We start from the raw sequence: 19,281 nt of genomic DNA, 5'->3' as shown, positions 1-19,281 counted from the left end.
GCCAAAAGGTTTTGTGAGACTTTGCATGAATTGGTGTGGGAGCAGGAAAGGCTTTACCTACAAAGTAGCTCAGTACTGCTAGTCTTTGAATTGAGGAGCCCTCTTGAGATCTGTGATGAAAGACAGGTATGTTGTTCTGTTGTTTTTTTGTTTGCTTTTTTTTGTTTTGTTTTGTTTGTTTGTTTTTTTCCTTCTTCCCCAGGAGAATGATCTCCCTTTTTGTGATTTACTGATTTGAATAAAATAAAACTTAAAGATGATATGTATAGATTATCTTGTAAGAAGGAAAAGAGAAGTCATGTGCTACTTGGATTTATTTATTTTATTAATGGTATTTTCATTGTACCAGTTCCTGCATTAGAAAAGATAACGTTGGCTGTTGCATGATTGGGTCTGGAGACTTTTACAGCTGGTGTAGGTTGCCTTCAAAAATCTATGTTTTTGTTTTGCTACACCAGCTCCTGCTTCCTTCAAGGGTTTTAACATCAAAATAGGCTTGAAGTCAGTGCAGATAATAAGGGAAATAATACTTTTACTTAACACTGGGGGATTTGACACAGAAAACTAATATAAATATACACACACAGGTGCTTTCGCACAAAGAAGAAATCACATTTACAACAGGGCAAAATGTGATTATATATTAATACTACATCGTACATTGCATAAACTCTTAACACTGGAGTTTTTACCTTCAAAAACGCAACTTTCCAGAACTTTAATGTAAAAAATCCATTGATTTGTATGCAGGACCATGCATTTGGACTAAACCTTTCTGCCAATGACTAGTATTTTCTTTTTGTAGCAAGTCCTATAGTAGAAATCTTTGATTGCTACTGTTATTAACTAAGCCAGAAAACTTATCCTCCCAGTTCTTAACAATCAAAATCAACAGGTAAGACTCTTTTAAAGGAAACATACCTCCACGAAAATAATAATTATTCCTTGTTTGTATTATAACTACCTTGAAACTTTCACAGCTGCCAACAAAAATGGCATTTAAAAGGTTTGTTAGCTGTAGTACTTAAAAAATACTACTTCAGTCAGAAATAATTTTCAAATGACTCCATGCTATGTCTCCTCCAAACTATCAGAATAGGTTTTACTTAGCTCAGCATTATCATGATAGGATTTCTCATCTTCCTGATTACAGGCTTTGCTTTGCTCAATATTATCATTATAAGATTGTCCGCCTTCCTGATTGCTAGAAACAACTGTCTTCAGCTTTTCCTCAATTTTATCAGCTACAGCACACATTTTTAACGTTCTCAGGCTGCTTAGTAGGGTTCCATAGGCTCCTTTCATCCCATGACTTTGATACCAGGCTTGAAACAGCTTAATCTTCTGTTCAGATGCATCATTAATGTTGTCCTGCAAAACTTGATCAATGACAGGATCTGATATTTGGCGATAACGGACAAACTTCTTGACTTGTGGGAGTGTCATCTCCTCCACAATAATGGGGATATGGCTGCTCAGGTCAACATCTAGAAGCATAAAAGGAAATGAATGCTCTTAGCACTGAAATCTTACTGTTCTTTGCTTGTTTAAGCACCTATGCTTAGAGCTGATACTTTTTCTATACAAAACAGGCCAAGTTTCAGGTATTCATGACTCTGTATGTTTTATGTGTGATTTTGCAATATATTTCAGGTCTGATTTTACACATTCCTACCAAATGAAGATAATTGAAATATCCAGGGTTGTAACCATCTTGCTTTCTAGCATCTTAAAAAGAACTAAATTCCTTCTGTAACCTCTTCATTCCTCTCTATCATCCAAGCCTGGTCATGACTCCTGTACCTGTTTTGCTCTAAATAGTATTGGGAAATGTCCTGGAATGGGACAGTTTTTTTGTGATAATAGCCTTGGAGTTTGTATTCTCTTCCTATGGGGTGTTACCACAGTGGTTTTGCCCTTGATCATAAGGTAGGATTGTGTTTTTGTGATTCTACTGCTGGCTGTAGGGCTACTCCATTATTAAAATTATCCATGGTTTTAGAAATCCAGCTTGCTGCCTCCTGTTGTCTGTGCTGTAAGCAGAAAAGAAATCCACCTATTGTCAATTAGTAGTTGCTTCTTATACAACAGACCTGAGGCAAAAGGTGTGCCTTAATAAGCACATTATAAGCTGGCACTTCTTTAATAAGTGTTCAATGTTGTGCTGAGTCACAGCTCTAGGAAGTGGCATAGTCTACACAAAAATACCCTTTCTTTAGAGTAGGATTTACATGTTTGTATTTTTTTTTTATTCTACTAAATTTTGAAAAATTACTTGTCTCTTACCTGTATATACAAGTGGTATAATCTGAAAAGAGAGGAAAGCAAGAAATGAGTACGTGACGTTTTTGTTAAGTACCAACCATGTATGAACAGATAAACATGGATAAACAGATGTCATGACACAGTTTTCTTGATGATTCCCCTATTCTATGAGCTAGGGAATCAGACTGGACACATTTTGACTTGGGTAAGCTTGGAGAATCACCTCACAATTGCTATTGCCTAAAAATACACATGGGGAGCAGGTACCCTAGATCAGTGGAGGTATGATGCTTTGTAAGGTTTTCATCTTGGTCATGTAACTGAGCACAATGACAAACCCTGAAGAAATAACCCAGAATTTCTCTTACTTCTCCTGAGATTCCTTATGATTCATTGATCTCATAGAAGAGAGGCATGCATGTGCTCAGGCAGTACCAGGGTAATTTAAATGGAACAAAGTTCCCTTGCATCAAGCTGAGTTTTATCTGGTCTAAGCAATACCACTTACTGTTTCAGGGTGTGTTTCACCTGGGTTCTCCAGGCAAGTAATACCCTTACGTTTTCTCTTGCCTGAAACAGAAAAACACAAAACACTCTTAAAATCCAGGTCACTTTATTCCTCTGGACTCCAAGAATATAAAATTACATCTGAGTAAGCAGCTGAATATCTTATTCAGAGTATGTTAGGTATAACGAAAAGGGGAATCACTTACAGAATATTAATAGTGCTCCAGATCCTACTAATAATAATATCACAGATATGACCGCAGCTGCAATGCCCCATGATGGCATTCCTGTTGGAACATTGGAAACGTTACATGAAAGCTAAGCCAAGAAACACAATACAGCAATACACTATTTTTTTTAACAAGATTGCATCAGACTGTAGAGGCCCTTCTGTTGACTGCTGATGGCACTTTGTTAAAGTCTTGACTATTGTGAGTCAACCCCAGAAAGGAGTAATAGCTCCTGTATCTCTACTGTGATCAGAAGAAAAGGGCAATTGTGCTTCATAGGTCAGTACAGGGCCCAGCAGATACAAATCCCCTTAGCAGTCAGGAATCACTATGGGTCATTGTGTAAAACATGACAATTGCAATAGCCTCTCAAAATGCAGCAGATGCTAGACCATGCTAGGGTCTAAAATGGTACCTTCCACTCCGCACACAGCGTCTGAAGTTGGAGTACATTTTTCTTCAACTGGGGCACTTTCACATCTGCAGAAAAGATGAGTTATTGTGGGGTTTGTTTCTCTCTTTATAAAGTGTCAAGAGAGCAAATAAAAATCCTCTAATGCTTTTTGTTGGCTAAAGGAGTCCTATAACAGAATGTTAGAGTATAGAACTTAACAGGTATGAAAATAGTGTGGGGCAAAAAGTGTGTAAATGATTTTCTAGATGTAACAGGAGATCACAAAAAGGCAATAGGAAAGCTTATACACTACATTAAATTATTTTGAAAATGCTATATAGAGTTGCTGGATGTAAACAGACTTTTAGGCATGCCTTTGGAAAGCTTGCTTGCATGCAAGTTATTTTGACTGAGTTAAGCCAGCTGAACAAGCTAAGTGCAAAGGAAAACTAGTATATTTTCCCTCAGGTTAACATTATCTTAGCCCCAGTCTTGAAGCTGTCTGGAAATAAGTGTGATAATATATTATCACTGTTATATTTAACAATGAAAGCATAAACTTACATGGTACATGGCTCGCAATGTGTAGTACATGGTACAGAACTGCAAAAATAGTTCTCCGCACAGACGCATTTTGTGTTCTGTTTTGTGTTACAATCCTTTTCAACCTTAAAACCTAAAACGAATTCTTAAAGTTTGTTAGTTTGAAAAAATAGGCCTCTGCTCACAAGCTCTTGTCAGACCTGTGTGTTTTTAGCTCTACCACTGCTGGTACTGGTAACCCTTAGTAAGTAGAATGTAGCTTTTATAAGGAACCTTGCTGTGGGAGTACTGGAAACACAAGGGTGGCAGAGAGAGACCTCTGCTGGCCGGTATCTCAAAAAAAAAAAAAAAAAAAAAAAAAAAACCACACACAACAAAGTACTTGCTAGAGGACTCGTTTGGCACTTACAAGCTTGTCAGCTTCTTTTTCTCACAAGTATAAAGAAGGGACCACAAAAGATCGTGTACCCCATCTCTCAGCTTTACATCTGAGACAATTACTTTACTCCCCCTGACAGATAGCAAGTTTTTATCTCTTCCTGAGAACCCTCAATAGGAAATATTAAAACAAGTATATTAATTTTCTCCTGTCCTCAATGTATATGAGAAAGAGATCACTGTTTAAGAAAAAAATATTTCTGCATAAAGAATTTCTGTAAGTAGACTTATCTACTATGAAAGCTATTTTCATTGGTATATAGGACCAGAAGGGATTTTTTGAGTTAGCACATTCAGTGACCTGCTGTAACAGAAAAATGAATTCTCTCAAAAATTTGGTTAAATCCACTGCTAAACCAGTGCTGATGCCATTCATGAAAATACCAAACATGAATGATCCTAAGAAGGGTTCTCTTCCTCCTGCCTAATATTTTCTACTAACTTCTCTTCAACAGCATTACTCACATTATCCCATACAAAATAGTCATCCCATTAGCTTTAACTAATTCTAATTAGTTTCGTACTAACTAGCTTCCTTTGTGGCACTGTACATAAACTGAATTGTTTCACTATAGTAATCTTCATTACCCATCTAAAAATGCTTGTTATAGTAGCTAATGTAAAGCTAACTACATATAAAGTTAACTTTATATTCCTAAAGGTGTTCTGAGAACAACCATACTGGAGTTAAGAGCTGTCTCTCTGGTTACGAAACTGTATTTTGGATATGAAGAATGAAGAACTATCATTCTGCAAGTCCAGCTATACTAGAACTACAGGACACCTGGTGAAACTGGTAGGAGATCAGTTTAATGGTTTTAAAATAAAAAAAAAAAAAAATCTATGCTGGGTATTTATGCATTGGATAGTGAATTCCTGGAATCTGGTGTCCCCCAACAGGCACAAAGGGCTCATAAATGGATTTTAATTGACTATGTGGAGGTGAACTTTCTAATGTTCCCTCCCATAAATGTGGATGCTAGGAGACTTTGCAGGGAACAGAACACAGAAATTAGGTTTGTGGGTGTATTTTTTTTTTCTTTAAATAGAATCTCTTGCTCACCAAATACTGGGATGGTGGGACCACTGGCCTGACCCACTAAGGCACGCCACATGCCTTATAATTTCGTGATTTGATCCTATATCCCACAAAGCACACTGGATATATCAAAAAACACCACCCTGTCAGCTCCAGAAATTTTAGATATTATCTATTACTTGAGAGAATACAAAAGAGATCACTGGGAATGCTCCTTTCTCTGCTTCTTACAACACCCTTTTTCTTTTAAATAGAGGATGAACAAGAGAGAGCAAGCTTTCCTTCACTGACCCTAACCAGTCTGTATAAGGTCTGAAAAGCCCGTGTTCAAAGCTGAATGTCTTTGGGAAAACAAAGCTGATTCTTATGTCCTAGTTCACATCTCCACCATAACTTTGAAAACTATCTAGTAAGACAAATTTTTCAGAAGAACTAACATCTTTTGTTAGATCAAGTTATGTTCCTAATGAGGGTGTGTGAGGACAAAAAGAGACTTTTGGGAACACAAGATCTCAGAACTTACAAGCTATTGGTATCCTCAGGACTGATAAAGAAAATAAGGTGTAGAATCCTGTCTTTTTCTTTTTTTCCAACTGCGTTATCAGTGAACTTACTGAGAGATGCTACTTGTCATGCTGGCCACGAGTAGGCTACTGCATACCAAATAAATGCATTATCTGTAGGGTCCTTCAATATAACTCCTAAAATATTACAGTGCTTGTGAGATAATCTGACAGGAACATATCATAATCCAAAATTGAGGCTGGTGAAGAAGCATTAACTACTGTAAATCCAACTAGCAACATCAGAGTATCTTGGAACAGGTGGGTTATCTGCCTCTGTGCAAAGTAAAGAAAGGTGCCGTAGAGGCAAGTGTGGAAAGAGGTGGGATATTACTCTCCAAACGTTTCCTAGCTGAGCAAAGGCAGATATAAGGAGAAATAATAGACCAACATAGCTTGTTCTTCATCCTTTTTTGTACTTAACAAAAAGAAACTAGAGGATAAACGTATGACTTTGTAATAAAGTCCTCCATATCTTACTACTAAAACAATTTAATCTGCATGATATCCATTGCTCGTGAATTACAGAGACTTTTCAGTTCAATCTTGTCTCATGTAAGACTCGCTGCTATTTCTATAAACATACCAAGCTCGCTGTCACATAAAGCACATCTCTTACACTTGTCCTCAGTATTGGCATGATCCATGTACTCTCCAGGTTTACATGATACACAGTGTTCTCCAACGTTTGTTGGACAGTCAATATTTTTAATGTAACCTGTAGAGACAGAGAAACACGAATAAGATTTATACCTTTGGACAAAAGCCATCAGCTGTAAGACCTCTACCAGGTTTTAGTTTTAATCCCTAATACCTTTTGATTTACAAATACAAACAGAATCCATATTCTTTATGCATACATATGTGTTCTTCAGGATGGTAGTATACATCAAGTTCTGATTATCCTTTCCTCTTCCTCCAATGTATTACTGGAGGAGAACACACCAAACAAAACTGAATGTGTAAAACTCAAAAACCCATGAAAGCATGGAGTATCTTGTTGGCAAAACCCTGTGTTTGCACTTTTAAAAACTTTTTGAAAGCTGTATTAAGTAATATAGGATTTTTTTTTTTTTCTGTCATGAGCATGTAATGTGTGAACTGCTATCTGTGGTGAGAAGTTACTGGTGCACTGAGCTCAAGAAATACTTTTGAAGCGTCTGATGTCCTGTAATAGAGAAAGATATGGTTAGACAGAAGCACTGCAACCAGAAAGCCACAGCATGCCATGTAGCTATCTCAGCAAAAAGCAGTTGTGCATGTTGTGGTTTCCACTTTTAAAGGCTGTCTTGAAAAGTCGCCATACTCACCAGGTTCGCATTTCTTGCAACACTGACCATTTAAATTGTACTCATCCTCAGTACATTTAATTTCCCTTTTAGCAATGATCCTCTTTCTTGTAATAGATCTATTGTATGCTACGTGTATGGGATGTTCAGTATCACTTTTACACTCTGCTTCAATAATTAAGACAGCCACCTAGGAGAGAAGAACATCAAATTATACAAGAAACTGTCAAGGACTGTAGATGCATGTTACTACTAGCACAGAGCTACATCAGCATTGTCATTCCGTTACTAAAAATATTCATAGAAATATTACATAAAATATTAATAAAAATGAATATTACATTAAAATATTCATATTCACCCCCTACTGAAGTTCTCATTCTCACTTTGTTTTCCAATTCAATTATTTTTTTCCTTAGCAGATGATGCCTATATAGTCCTAAAAGAATATAATTCGTCTTCCAAACTAATTTATGCTGCTCTTCCATTTCTTTGAATGCATTCTCAAGTTAAATTGTATGATGCTTTTTTCTCCTATTTTACTAGTCAATAGTAACTTTACTAGCAATCACTGTCCCCTCTCTTCATAGTATAAAAAAAAAAAAAAAAAAAAAAAGTACTGTGTACCAGAGAGAGGCCAAACCATTCCTTTTTCTCTTTTGGGTGTAAAGAGGGAAAGAGAAGGATGGATCTACCATGATTTACCTTACTCTTCACAATAGTTTGTGGGACATTCTGTAGATGACTTGCATGCGCTAAGTATGACATGTCTCCTGTCTACATAGCACAGCTATGTAATGAGCTGACAGCTCGTTGGCTGGAGAACTAGGTTCCATCCCAGAAATACTATTATGCAGGAGAGTTAAATGAAAACTTGCCTTTAGTTAGCCCAGTTTCTGCTGATATTATGGACTGATTTGAACATTTTGACCTTTTTATTTTTCTGATACTATCTGTGTGGAGTTGTAACAGGAAAAAAAAATAAGACAGTCCTTGTCTTGAAGTGTTCTCAGTCTTAACTGCAAACTTACGCTCTATATTTGCTGTTCTTGCTCCTCCTTTAATTACAGAATACTGTTTCCTAATTCACAATAGACATAAAAATATAAATTATGAGGGGAAGGGGAAAATAATGCCTGGAAACAAAAGGACCAGTGCTATTGTCCTTGGCAAAATGAAAGAACAGGCCAGTTATGAAGGAGAGGGATAGAGTCCCTTTTTTCAGAAAGGGATTAGAGGGTAACGAGACACAATAAAATGTGTAGTCCTCATACCCATGGCACAGTGGATGGGCTACAGAAGTCCTGCTAATCACACATTTGCTTGCATTTTAAATCAGTATGCAAGATACCTTAACTTGAATAATTGACTATATGAAAGAGGTTAATTCTGAATGGTTAGCTTACATTTGACTTGCAGCTTAATACAAACTTGATTGTGTTTATTAATGCTGACAGCAAAGGACATGCTATATACATATTTAAGCAACTTTCTCCTGGTTTGAAAACTGGTTATTTTTACTGTTAGACTTTTAATAACTTATTTTCCCTGACAGAGGGTGATATTTAATGGCTGGTTCATTCAGTCTTCATGAAGTTGTGTGAAACTGTTTGGATGCCCGCTGTAACTGTAGCTCGATGTAGAAAACTCTTGTAGTTATCGGAACTTGCTGAAAAAAGAGAGGGTTGTATTTCCAGCTGCACACCACCTCTGGGAGCCAGGCCTGGACGGCAGCCCTGCGGGGCGGCTGCCATCCAGCCTAGCTTGGCTTTCCCTGGATGAGGGTGAAGCCCCTCGCCTCTGCTCCTCCACCACATGTAGGGATGGGAGGGGATGGTTGCACTGTCTCTCGAGCTGAACCAGGTGCATTGTGACACCCCGACTGGAGTGAGGGTCTGGAAACAGGGTGGAGAGGCCAGGGCCGGTGGCTCTGGCAACCCCAAGGCAGCCATCACAGCCCCAGAAAGCCCGATGGTGCCAGGCTTTCCGCCCCACGTGCAGGTGCGTGGCTGGGGCATGTGGAGGGCAGATGTGAGCAGCACTCACAGCATAAGGAAGTCGGTGGGGAAATGACTGCTCGGTCTCTCCCCTCTGATGGAGGAACTGTGACTCAGCGGGGACAAGTGGCACAGCACCGACCTGCTCCCGAGCACACAGCCAGCACTCGGAGGTGCCTGCCCACTTCTTGCCACCCTTTACCCTGCCGCAGCACTAGGCTGGTTCCTTCCTCCTCATCTGCCCTTGCACCTGGCCAAGCTCTGTGCCCACTGGGGAGCTACCCACCCTGCTCTGGCACACGCGTCTCCCACATCAGAGCTGTGAAGCAGCACCTGTGGCTTTTGGGGAGTAAAGAGGAGACTCGGAGCTATGCTAGTGTAAGGAAAATGTATAGAGAATTGTGTGGGAAAGAGGATAAAATTAAAGAAAAAACAACAACACTCTTTCTAAATGACTATTATGAATAAAACTTAGTACAATTGCTTCTAGGGTCTGCTCAACCATGTGCGTGCATGGACAAGCTTCCCTCGAGCAAAACTCAAGCTTACATTGATAAGCTAGGCTGACAGAGTTAGGAGGGAAGCAGTGTGGTGGTGGTGGTTGTTTTTTTTGTTTGTTTATTTGTTTTGGATGGAAGCCCTCCACTGTCACTTGTACCAGGAAGTTCACCTCTACACTTAGAAGAAGTGGGGAACATTTCTCAGAAATTGACTTTTAAGCAGCCCCAACAGCCTACATAACTTCAGCTTGTAAAGTCTCCCTGCAGTGCTTTCTTGCATAAGGAATAATAAGAAAACTTTTGGAGATTTTAGCTTTCAAAGTAATACCCTAATTTAAAATAAAACTTTCTCCTCCTGTATTTGCACCCTCTTAAAATCATTCAGTTTGCTATACAAAAGTGTTGGTCTGCCCTTTCATATAGGAAAAAAAGTCAGTAGTCATTTAGCTTCCGGAGCATACCTCAATTCCCCTCTTTGCTGTTGCTGAGCAGCAAGTGCTACTAGCGGAAAGCATTGCAGGGGTTTTCAGAGGCAGGGGTGATAGGTACTTTTTTATGATGAGTATATTTAAAGGGAGGCTGTGCGTTTTCAGTCCAAAATGACTCACAGAGGGTCTGTTCTACCTTTCTCATAGTAAACTAAAAACTGTTGTCAAACCTAAAGATGGAGTGAACTGAGCAGCCCATAGGAGTAGAAGCAGTCAGGGATATCTAACCTTAGCAGAATCTGTAAGAATTATCACATTGGCACAATTTTTTTTGGTTTCACTCATTTTGCATTGCTTTTCAAATGCCTGAGCATTTGAGTGAGACATTTCTATCTTTTCTTTCCCCTCCTTTCCTTCCCTCTTAGAGCATCCTTAAATGCTATTAGCAACAGGCATCTGCTAAGGAGATGTAGAAAACCTGTCTTCATCTATGCTCCCAGGGCAGCGACAGGACCTTTATTTTCCTGAAAGTCACGTGATTTTGGGACTCTGTCCTCAGATTCTTTCTGCATCCGAGTATTCTTCATAATAGGTCAAAGTCCTTGGATGCAAACCTTTCAGCAGACTCATCTTGTGGGGCTGCAAGATCACTTTGGAAGCGTGTGAATATGTTATTTGCATACAGGCCTTTTGCGAGCTTTACAACATTTCACCCTCTAAGTAAAAAATCCTCTCTTTCTCCTGTTATCTCTACATTTGACTTTTGTCAGCTGCTTCTCCCATTTCTAAACCATAAACACCTACAGATGAGAAGGGTGATGCCTTCAGCACACAGTGGCCTTTTTTTTCCTCCAACATTTATTATATGGGGTAATGTGCATTAGTTCATTGGGGCTAAGTGGTTTAAAAACAAAAAAACAAAAAACACAAAACAAACAGGTGGGTGTGGGAGGATTTTTCTTGCTCTTTTGAATAGTGGGAGCTAAGAAAAACTTGTTGTCTAATTTTTGATTTGCTTCTGGTATTTCTTTGACAAATGGTCGCTAGAGTTAGCTCAATTTTAATACAGTTTTCCATGTAATTATTTTCCCTTGTGCTAACCCCTTTCAGGATGGCTTCGTCAGAGAAATGAATTTACACTGCTAGTTAAGAGGATTCTCTACTTAGTTCTTCTAGTATGACATTCATTTCTGCCTCCGCTATCTTTAGGATCAATTTTTCCCCATCTATTTTTTTCTCCCACGAAGGCAGAAGACGGTAGTTAGCACCAAAATAGCCATTAAAAACAGTATGTCTTTACATTCTAAAGTCTTTTATGAGAAGGACTAAGTGCAGTTCTGTTTTCTGAAGCCTAGCAATGAGAGTTGGTATTTCCCCACAGATAGAAGCATCGTAGCCTCCTGAAATTTCAAGTGAGGTTCATGGGTTCAGTGCCTGCAAGACTAATAACCCTCAGTTACTGTCATGTCTTAAAGTAATTGTCCAAATTCAGTCCATTACTATTTCACATCTCAGCTGTCTCACATGCAATTCACAGCAGTATAATGGGGGATAAGGATACTATGGTTGGTTGGTTGTTTTTAATTTTGTGTTTTTAGGAGCACTGTGCTAATAAACACATAAGAGATACTATTGAATTAAAGAGACTTGGAACAGTATTAACAGCTTCCACCTCAATTTGATGATATTGTGGCTAAGGGTGAGTAAGAGATGGACAGAACAGAAATTACAAACTTTTCCCCCTTTTCCTTTTGTAACACGATACGATTTGCTTGTAGCTTCTTTCTCTTTGCTCAGTGAGTTGCCTCAAGTATAAAGACAGTTAACTGTGGAAACACGAGCAGATAAGCATTTTCAGAATTGGAGTGCTTATACTCTTCACTCGAGTCTTGGGTCATCCCATGGCTTTATGGCTGCCTATGTGTATACATTTAAAATGTGCATTAGTCCTGTGGGAAATAAGAAATAAGGGTCAGCATAGTAAAGTAGGAGTCCTGTTTCCAAAGGCATGTCTTCTTCCAGAAGACCGCCTGCTTTGTAAATAATTCCATCAGAACTTTACAAAGTATTTATGTAACATTTCACAGTCTTGTGGTGGCCTGTTCCTCTCCATCGTCTCTGAATGGTATGTGGTTTTGTGGCCTGTTTTACAGGGCAAAGTTAGATGTTCTCTAGCTATATAGGCCATTGCTGTATTGCTCTGCAACTGCTTCTACTTCAGCGCACTATGGAGTTGCTTGCAAAATTGAGGTTTAATTCAACAATCTACTTTCACGTTCTGGATTAATCAAGTGAGCAAGTCAAATGTTGTCAAATGTTGTCCAGGTTTACTGATTTTATAAGTAGTGGAACAACATACTAGTTAAACATATATATATTCAATAGAATGCATGTGGGAGAGCTGCAGTCTTTCCAAAGGATAGCAAAACTTGGAAACAATTGGAACGTGAGAATAGGAATGATCTTCCTTTTCTGGGAGTAGGTAAGAGAAGGTGTTTTTATCTTAATTTATGTTCTGAGTAGTTCTAAGATACTGAACTAGACTGACACTTCTGCTAGTTGTTTGCTGCTCCCATACAGGGACAGATAATAAACAATTCCCTCAGCAGCTGAAAATTCTTCTTTGTATTTACGCCCTGGTGCTTTGTGCAGAACCTTATAAATCACTTTGTTTATGGCGGGTTGCATCTCAAATCAGATGAGACACTGAATAACTTCTGCCTGACCACCAGAACATAACCTGCCTCCCCCCAAGCGGCCACTGTTCACTAGCGGTGTAACCACACTGTGACGCCTCTTGCAGTGGGAATTCCAGCAAGTTCTTGGAGGAGGCAAGGAGCGAGGCTGGGGACACAACCTGTACCCCAGGCACATGCAGGGCTCGGTTCTGCTATGGCACAGGGATCGCTGCCACGGGCAGGGTCCCTGCTCACCCTCTGCTGCCTGTGCCAGGGTCTTTGGCCAAGGAGCCCTGATGCTGGAGCTCTAGAGGTCCTAGACCTGGAGCTCTAACCCACCTGTACTGCTGCACCTCCTTACCTCCCTCGCTGGCAGCCGCCTTCCGCAACGGGAGCGATAACCAACAAACTCAGCCGGGTGACCCGAGCCCTGAAGCTGCCGAGCCTCGTCCCGAGCGAGAGGAAGGCCCTGCCCCGCTGCCGGTAAACGCCCGCACTTCACCGTGCTCAGCCTCGCCTGCCTCTCCAGCCCTCCCTGCCTCGCTGCTGGCAGGGGGCCAGAGCTCAGCTGTTCGCTTGGGGCTGCCGGCACGGCCCTGCCCAGCCCTGCCCGGCTCTCCTCGGGGCCGAGAGCCCTCAGCAGCCGGCCCCGGGTGGAGGGCGCCCAGACCCGGCTGCTGCACGGCGCCCGCTGCCCTCCTGCTGCGGCAGCGGAGAGCACAGCTCGGGGGATCGTAAAATTAAAAGCAAACAAACAAAACAACCGCGCGCACCACCAGACTTGAGCAATTCACCTCGATTTCAGCTAAAAGAAGTTTCCTTGCCACCGACCGGCCGCCCCGCAGCGCCCCGTCCCCGCCCCGCTGCCCGGCGGCCACTTACGAGGAGCAGGGCGAGGAGTCCCCGGGCCATGCCCCAGCGCCGTCCCGCAGCCACCGGCGAAGCGAAAGCGCCGCGGCTCCTGCCGGGCTCCTCCCATGTTGGTAAACACGAGGCGGGCCCGCCGGGGAGCGGAGGGGCCTGGAGGAGGCGGGCGCCGTCCTTGCCCCGCTGAGGGAGGCAGCCGGGACCGGGCTGGGCGCTGTGAGGGTCCCCGAGGCAGCCCCCTTCTCGCAGCCCCCCGCCGAGGGCACTGTCTCTCTGCGGGAGACGCCGGGTTTGGGGCAGGGAATCCTCAATCCGCAGGCATTTGGGGCAGGCTGAGCTCATCAAAAGGGCGGCTGCGGCTTTGTAGCTAGCTTTAGCCGCTTTGTTTTCTGCAAACTTTTAGTGGTTTGAAGTGTCAGTAGCTTGCTGGCCTCCTCAGTAGCGTTAGGAGTAACAGGGCGCTGTCAGTTATTGACGCATTTCTTGATATTTCACGTGATGCCATTGCCCCGAGAAGGCCATGGTTGTAACTGAGCTGGCGCTTTCATTTTAAGCACTGTTTCTCAGTAGTTTGTGAATCACCTCTTTGGATTTTCTGCTGGTGTGGCTCCTACCTGCAGATAAACTCTACCTTCAGATAAGCTGAGTTCATATATCATCAAAAAACAGCGGCTGGTTTAAATATTTCAGGCTTTTTAATCACTTCCGCATAAAACTAGGAGGTGACACCGTAGTGACCCAGTGTTGGAGATGATGCCTTCAGAGTATCCTGTAACAACCAGCTCTTTTCCTTCCCACGTGGCAGTATGGAGTACGGTGGGGAGAAACCTGTCCTTGATGCAGTACCTGTGTTGCGTGCCTGCAGGCCAAACCCAAACTGGTACATGCTCAAGGCTGGTGAACCCGAGGCTGTTAATTTTAATGGAAGTTTGTGCGCAAGTGAGGGCGGAGGGGGTACTGCAAACAGCCCCACCCAGATCTAGATGGGTGCTGCAGCAGAAAGCTCAGTAGAGTTGTTTCCAAATTCATCACTTAGGGGGTTGTGGTTTGCCCTGAAAACAAAACCTAACGTCACTGGGCCCTCAGCAGGCATCACTTAGTATTTAACAACACCTAGGTCTTTTTATTTCCCTAATTATTGGGTATCTTCCATTAGGTTAATAAATGTCTATTGGATGCATGCACTCTTTGCATGCTTCCCTGTCCTGTCCTGCCCCCCCTCCCCAACCTCCCGAGGTGCAATTGAGTGCGTTGGTATATCTGTTTTGTGGTGGAGTATTTTTGTCTTGGTAGGTTGCTTTGAGATAAGTTTGAAAAGCCACCAGATTCTCGCGAAAACAACAGTGCCTGCATGTGATTTGGAGTCATACCTCATGGCTGATAACTGCAGCAGTTTGGGTTTTTGGTGATGTCATAGATACAAACCATGAGAGCAATTTGTTTGTTTAATTATTCCGAGGTGATATTGGTGGGCATTGAGGAGTTGTGCTTTCGTCTTTTGCACTCATCTTTGGGTTGTGGCAGCATTTTTGGCTGGTAGAAGTGACAGCTTTGACTGTTTTCTTTATTCTCTCATCATCTAAAGTTTGATTCACGTGTCAGTTAAGCTCTTAGTGAGAATGGGAGATGTTGCATTATTTTTCTTACCAGTAGATGTCCTTGAACCTTTTCTAATATGCAAAGAGGGATTACGGCATGGAAAGATCAAATTCCAGGACTAGTTAACATGTATCAAGCTGACTTTTCAGTTTCTTTGCAGTTCCACCTTTGAAAATGACAGGTTTTGGAACTAAGGTGAAGTTGTTGGCCTACTCACTGTGCTGTTTTGATTTGTGTGTGGGGTTTTGCTGTTGTTCTATGTCCATGTATGTGCACTGATCATAGCAAATTCTGTTAAAAATAGCTGTAGAAATGCCTAAGGAATACATCTGGACATGTTACTGCAATGTTCTGACTTTGAGAGTCACTAAGCTAGAAATAATATTTAAGCCTTAATTGGCATCAAACTGTTTTGTCCCTGTCCAGAAACTTACTTGCACCTAGAAAAACTGACTCCATTAGGATATTATGACATTGTAAACTGCTGTATTTTGAGAAGGCCAACTTAACTAGTCTCTCCAGGTGATGAAAATTTGTTAAGGTAAAATAAAACATGATCAAGGAACCCAGGGGCCTGTGTATTGTATTTGTCTTAATTCAAAATGTTGAATCCACGTGTATATTCTAGAGGGAAAATAAAAGAGGGAAAAAAGCATAAGATCTAACTTGTTTTCTACCACTTTTTTTTTTTTTTTACTTTTTTTTTTTTTTTTGGTTGTTGAATTATTGCAGGTTTTTTAAATTAAAATTACTGATTTTTTTTTTTTTTTTTTAATGATTCGTTTAGGTTTGTTTTTGCATGTTGGTGATTATTTAGCAATTCTTTTGTGCTAAGATTGGGCAATTTAGATTAATGTAATATAATTTAACTGAAGTGGTTCCATTAAACGTAAATTATCCTTTGACCTATAGTACATGTTAGAAGATTACTGTTGCACAGAAGACTGGGGTACATTAACACGCTAAATGTAGGAGTTGTTGAAATTGAGAAGGGTTATGAACTCCTCGATACAATTGTCCTCATGCTAACTTTGCGTTTTCTTGTCTTGTGTATATTGACTTATACCTCTGTCTTTCAGTAGACAGTAAGTTTGCCTTGAAATGTAATTTAGGGGAGAAAACTTGTATTTGGTCAACTTGGTTTGGATGAAAAGGGAGGAAAATAGGAGAGAATACAGAACATACATTTCAGACATAATAAAATGAAACATTTTGTTATGTGATTCATGTTTTCTAAGTAACCTGAATTTTAAAGGTGGGGGAGGGTGGGGATTTAATTAAAATAAATTAATAATCAGACCCAAAGTATAGCACTTCTGTTTCACATTCTAACTTTGTTTTGTTTTGTTTTTCTGTTCTGCCTCTTCCCTCCCTCGTATATGTTCAGAACAACCTGATTTGACTTTCGGTTTAAGAGCAAGATAGAGCATTGTGGGTGGGTTACTCAATCACCATCTCCTCTTTTTTGTTGGTTCAAAACCCTTTTGGTTCCACGATTTTTGTTATAAACATTGAATGATCCTTTTGCTAAAAGACCTGAGTGGAATCAGTCCTTAAATCATCAGCTCTTATTGAGTCCAATTACCCCTTGTCCTATCACTGGGCACCACTGAGAAGAGTTTGGCCCCATCCACTTTACATTGTCCCCTCAGGTATTTATAGAGGTTGCTAAGATCCCCTCTCAACCTCCCCTTCTCCAGGCTAAGCAGGCCCAGCTCACATAATCTTTCCTCACAGGACAGATGCCCCAAGCCTTTAAACACCTCAGTGGCTCTGTGCTGGACCCTCTCTAGAAGTTCTGTGTCCCTCTTGTACATGGGAGCCCAGGACGGCACACAGTACTCCAGGTGTGGCCTCTCCAGTGCTGAGCAGAGGGGAGGATCACCTCTCTTCAGATCTCTGAAACATTAAAATGGTGACCTTGCTCCACCCACCAGCTGCATGCTTTGTTCTGTGGTTTTGAGGACCAGAGATGCTCTGTAATGACTGTAGCTATTGGCTGCGTTGTTGCAGTGTGATGCAGCCTGCTTCTAAAGGTTCAGTGTCACTCTCGGCCCATTCTGAGGTGCTACTTATAATCACTGGGGTTAGTGATGCAGTGAAAGCACCTTGGTTGGGTGATGTGGTAGAGAAGCCCTGTATTGGCCCAGCACAGAGAGGAAGCTGATGCAGCAGCGTAGAAGTGGGGAAAGTGGTGTTTACAAACACTGCTGCTGACTGTGGTGTCCTGCAAGGCTGCGGCTGCGTGGTGTTAATCAAAATGAATCAGGGAGTTCTGGCACATGGCGTGCAAATTGTAATTGGATAATGGGGCCTGCAGAGCTGTAAATGATAGTGTATATATATATAAAAAAAAAAAAAAAAAAAGGAGAGGGGAAAATGAAAAACTCCGTGAGGTGATAGAAGAGTCAGTAGTAGGACTGTTGGAATGGAGCATGTAGGTGATTGAACCCAGGTGAGATCCAGGGCTGCAGCTCTGTTTAACAAAAGATCTCAGGAGCCTCTCTTTATCTGGAGTCTCTGTGCATGTAGGGTTGATGGAACAAAACCAAGGGGAAATGGAAACTTTTTATAAGTCATTTGTCCCTCTAGCAGTTGTCCTCTGGAGGGGGTGAATATAGAAAACTGGGAATAGTCCCTTCCTGACACTCCAAAGGAAAGCTAAAATAAATGTGCATCCTTTCTCTTGCAATTCAGCTTCTTGACAAAACCCTAGATCCACGCTTTTGTTTAACAGGCCCAGTTTGGTGACGTTAATGCATTCTTCACAGCTGGAAAAAAAAAAAAATCATTTTTCAAACAAACTGAGCATTTTCTTAGACTGGAAAAGCAAATTGGCTGGCTGCCTGGTGGCTCTCACAGCCAATCACCATAACCTTACCATAAATGTAGATGTATTTCTATCTTAGGCTTGATTATTGACTTTATTTTAGCCGTGGGACTGTCCTGTCCCAGTCCTCTGTGTGTGTGCTTTATGAGTGTGTGCTGAGATCCTGAAAGCTGCACAATTTAGCAAATATTTTGCACATCACACTGGCTTGCTTAAAATTTAACTTTGTGACTTGATATGTTGTAAATGCATCTCTGAAATGTCTTGCAGGGCTCTGTCTTTGTCCAGAACTTGCAGCAGACAGCTTAGCTTCAGTGGGTTGCTGGTTGGCTTTTTTATTTCATTTTTTTTTTTTTTTTTATTTTTTTTTTCAGGTTAGCTACTCTTAGTTGTTTTTTGAGGATGGTATTACTATAGTAAGATAATACTAGTATAAATAATATAGTAAGATAATAAACTCAGTGTAAAGCAAATGCTAACAATCAAATGTGTAACAGATGAATTTAAAAGCTCTTGAGATAATGTGTTAGGGAGGCTAGATGTTCTCCAGAGGAGAGTGAGGAACTATTTGAACTTTTTCCCTTCAGGCACTGCTAGGGCATAACACGGCTGTTTTAGTCTGTGAGTTGTGTTAAGTTCCTGCAACTGTGAGTTAAATCCAAGGTTGAATCCCAGTAGTGAGGATGAGAGAGGAAAATCTGCAGAGAAATGTCTGAAATTTAAAGGTAAGCAGGAGCTGAAGGAAATCTCTAGTTTTGCTTTTTAACTGCTGCTCTGAAGATGGAAGTAACAAGCACATCAGATGGCTTTATTTCGGATGTTGAGTAAGTGACACCCAAACAGTCACCCTTCAGAGAAAAACATTTTCATAATATTTTTAAAGTTAACTAAAACAGATTTTAGTAAAGGTGATGGTGGGGAGGAGAAACTAAAGGAAACATTTTGAAGTATCTTAGCATACTGTAGTTGATCTGTTGAAACTGTAACTGGTACTATGCCTTTGGGGATTTAGGACTGTCAGGCTGCTTTGTTCTGGCATGCTCCTGTTTCTGGATGTGAGATTACACAAGTGAGATTAGCACACTGAGATAAAGCAATGCCTTGTGGCTGAGAC

At 41.0% G+C, this 19,281-nt stretch overlaps 1 protein-coding gene across 2 annotated transcripts; it reads right to left on the bottom strand.

The window, feature by feature from the left end:
• Positions 1-299: 299 nt before the first annotated feature.
• On the bottom strand, positions 300-13,793 carry FAS (Fas cell surface death receptor). 2 transcript variants are annotated; one of them, XM_032191801.1, is made up of 9 exons: positions 13,754-13,793; positions 7,290-7,458; positions 6,566-6,697; positions 3,961-4,072; positions 3,418-3,482; positions 2,979-3,059; positions 2,774-2,835; positions 2,287-2,308; positions 300-1,487 (listed from the first exon to the last, which is right to left on the bottom strand). In XM_032191801.1, the coding sequence occupies exons 1-9, from the start codon at positions 13,781-13,783 to the stop codon at positions 1,072-1,074; spliced, it is 1,089 nt and encodes a 362-aa protein (XP_032047692.1). In that variant the 5' UTR covers positions 13,784-13,793; the 3' UTR covers positions 300-1,071. The 2 variants fall into 2 exon arrangements, with proteins under 2 accessions (XP_032047692.1, XP_032047693.1); XM_032191802.1 differs by having other exon boundaries at positions 6,599-6,697.
• Between the last annotated feature and the right edge of the window lie 5,488 nt (positions 13,794-19,281).

Source organism: Aythya fuligula, chromosome 7 (genome assembly GCF_009819795.1).
Source record: "Aythya fuligula isolate bAytFul2 chromosome 7, bAytFul2.pri, whole genome shotgun sequence".
Classification (NCBI taxonomy): Eukaryota; Metazoa; Chordata; class Aves; order Anseriformes; family Anatidae; genus Aythya; species Aythya fuligula.
This window is presented reverse-complemented; position numbering and strand designations above follow the sequence as displayed.

Bases quoted from the DNA above. Each gene is read 5' to 3' on its own strand.
- FAS (XM_032191801.1), bottom strand. From the start codon at position 13,783: ATGGCCCGGGGACTCCTCGCCCTGCTCCTC. The intron at 7,459-13,753 runs GTAAGTGGCCGC...CTTCTCTCCTAG, and splicing joins GACTCCTCGCCCTGCTCCTC to GTGGCTGTCTTAATTATTGA. The intron at 2,309-2,773 runs GTAAGTGGTATT...CTCTCTTTTCAG, and splicing joins GTGAAACACACCCTGAAACA to ATTATACCACTTGTATATAC.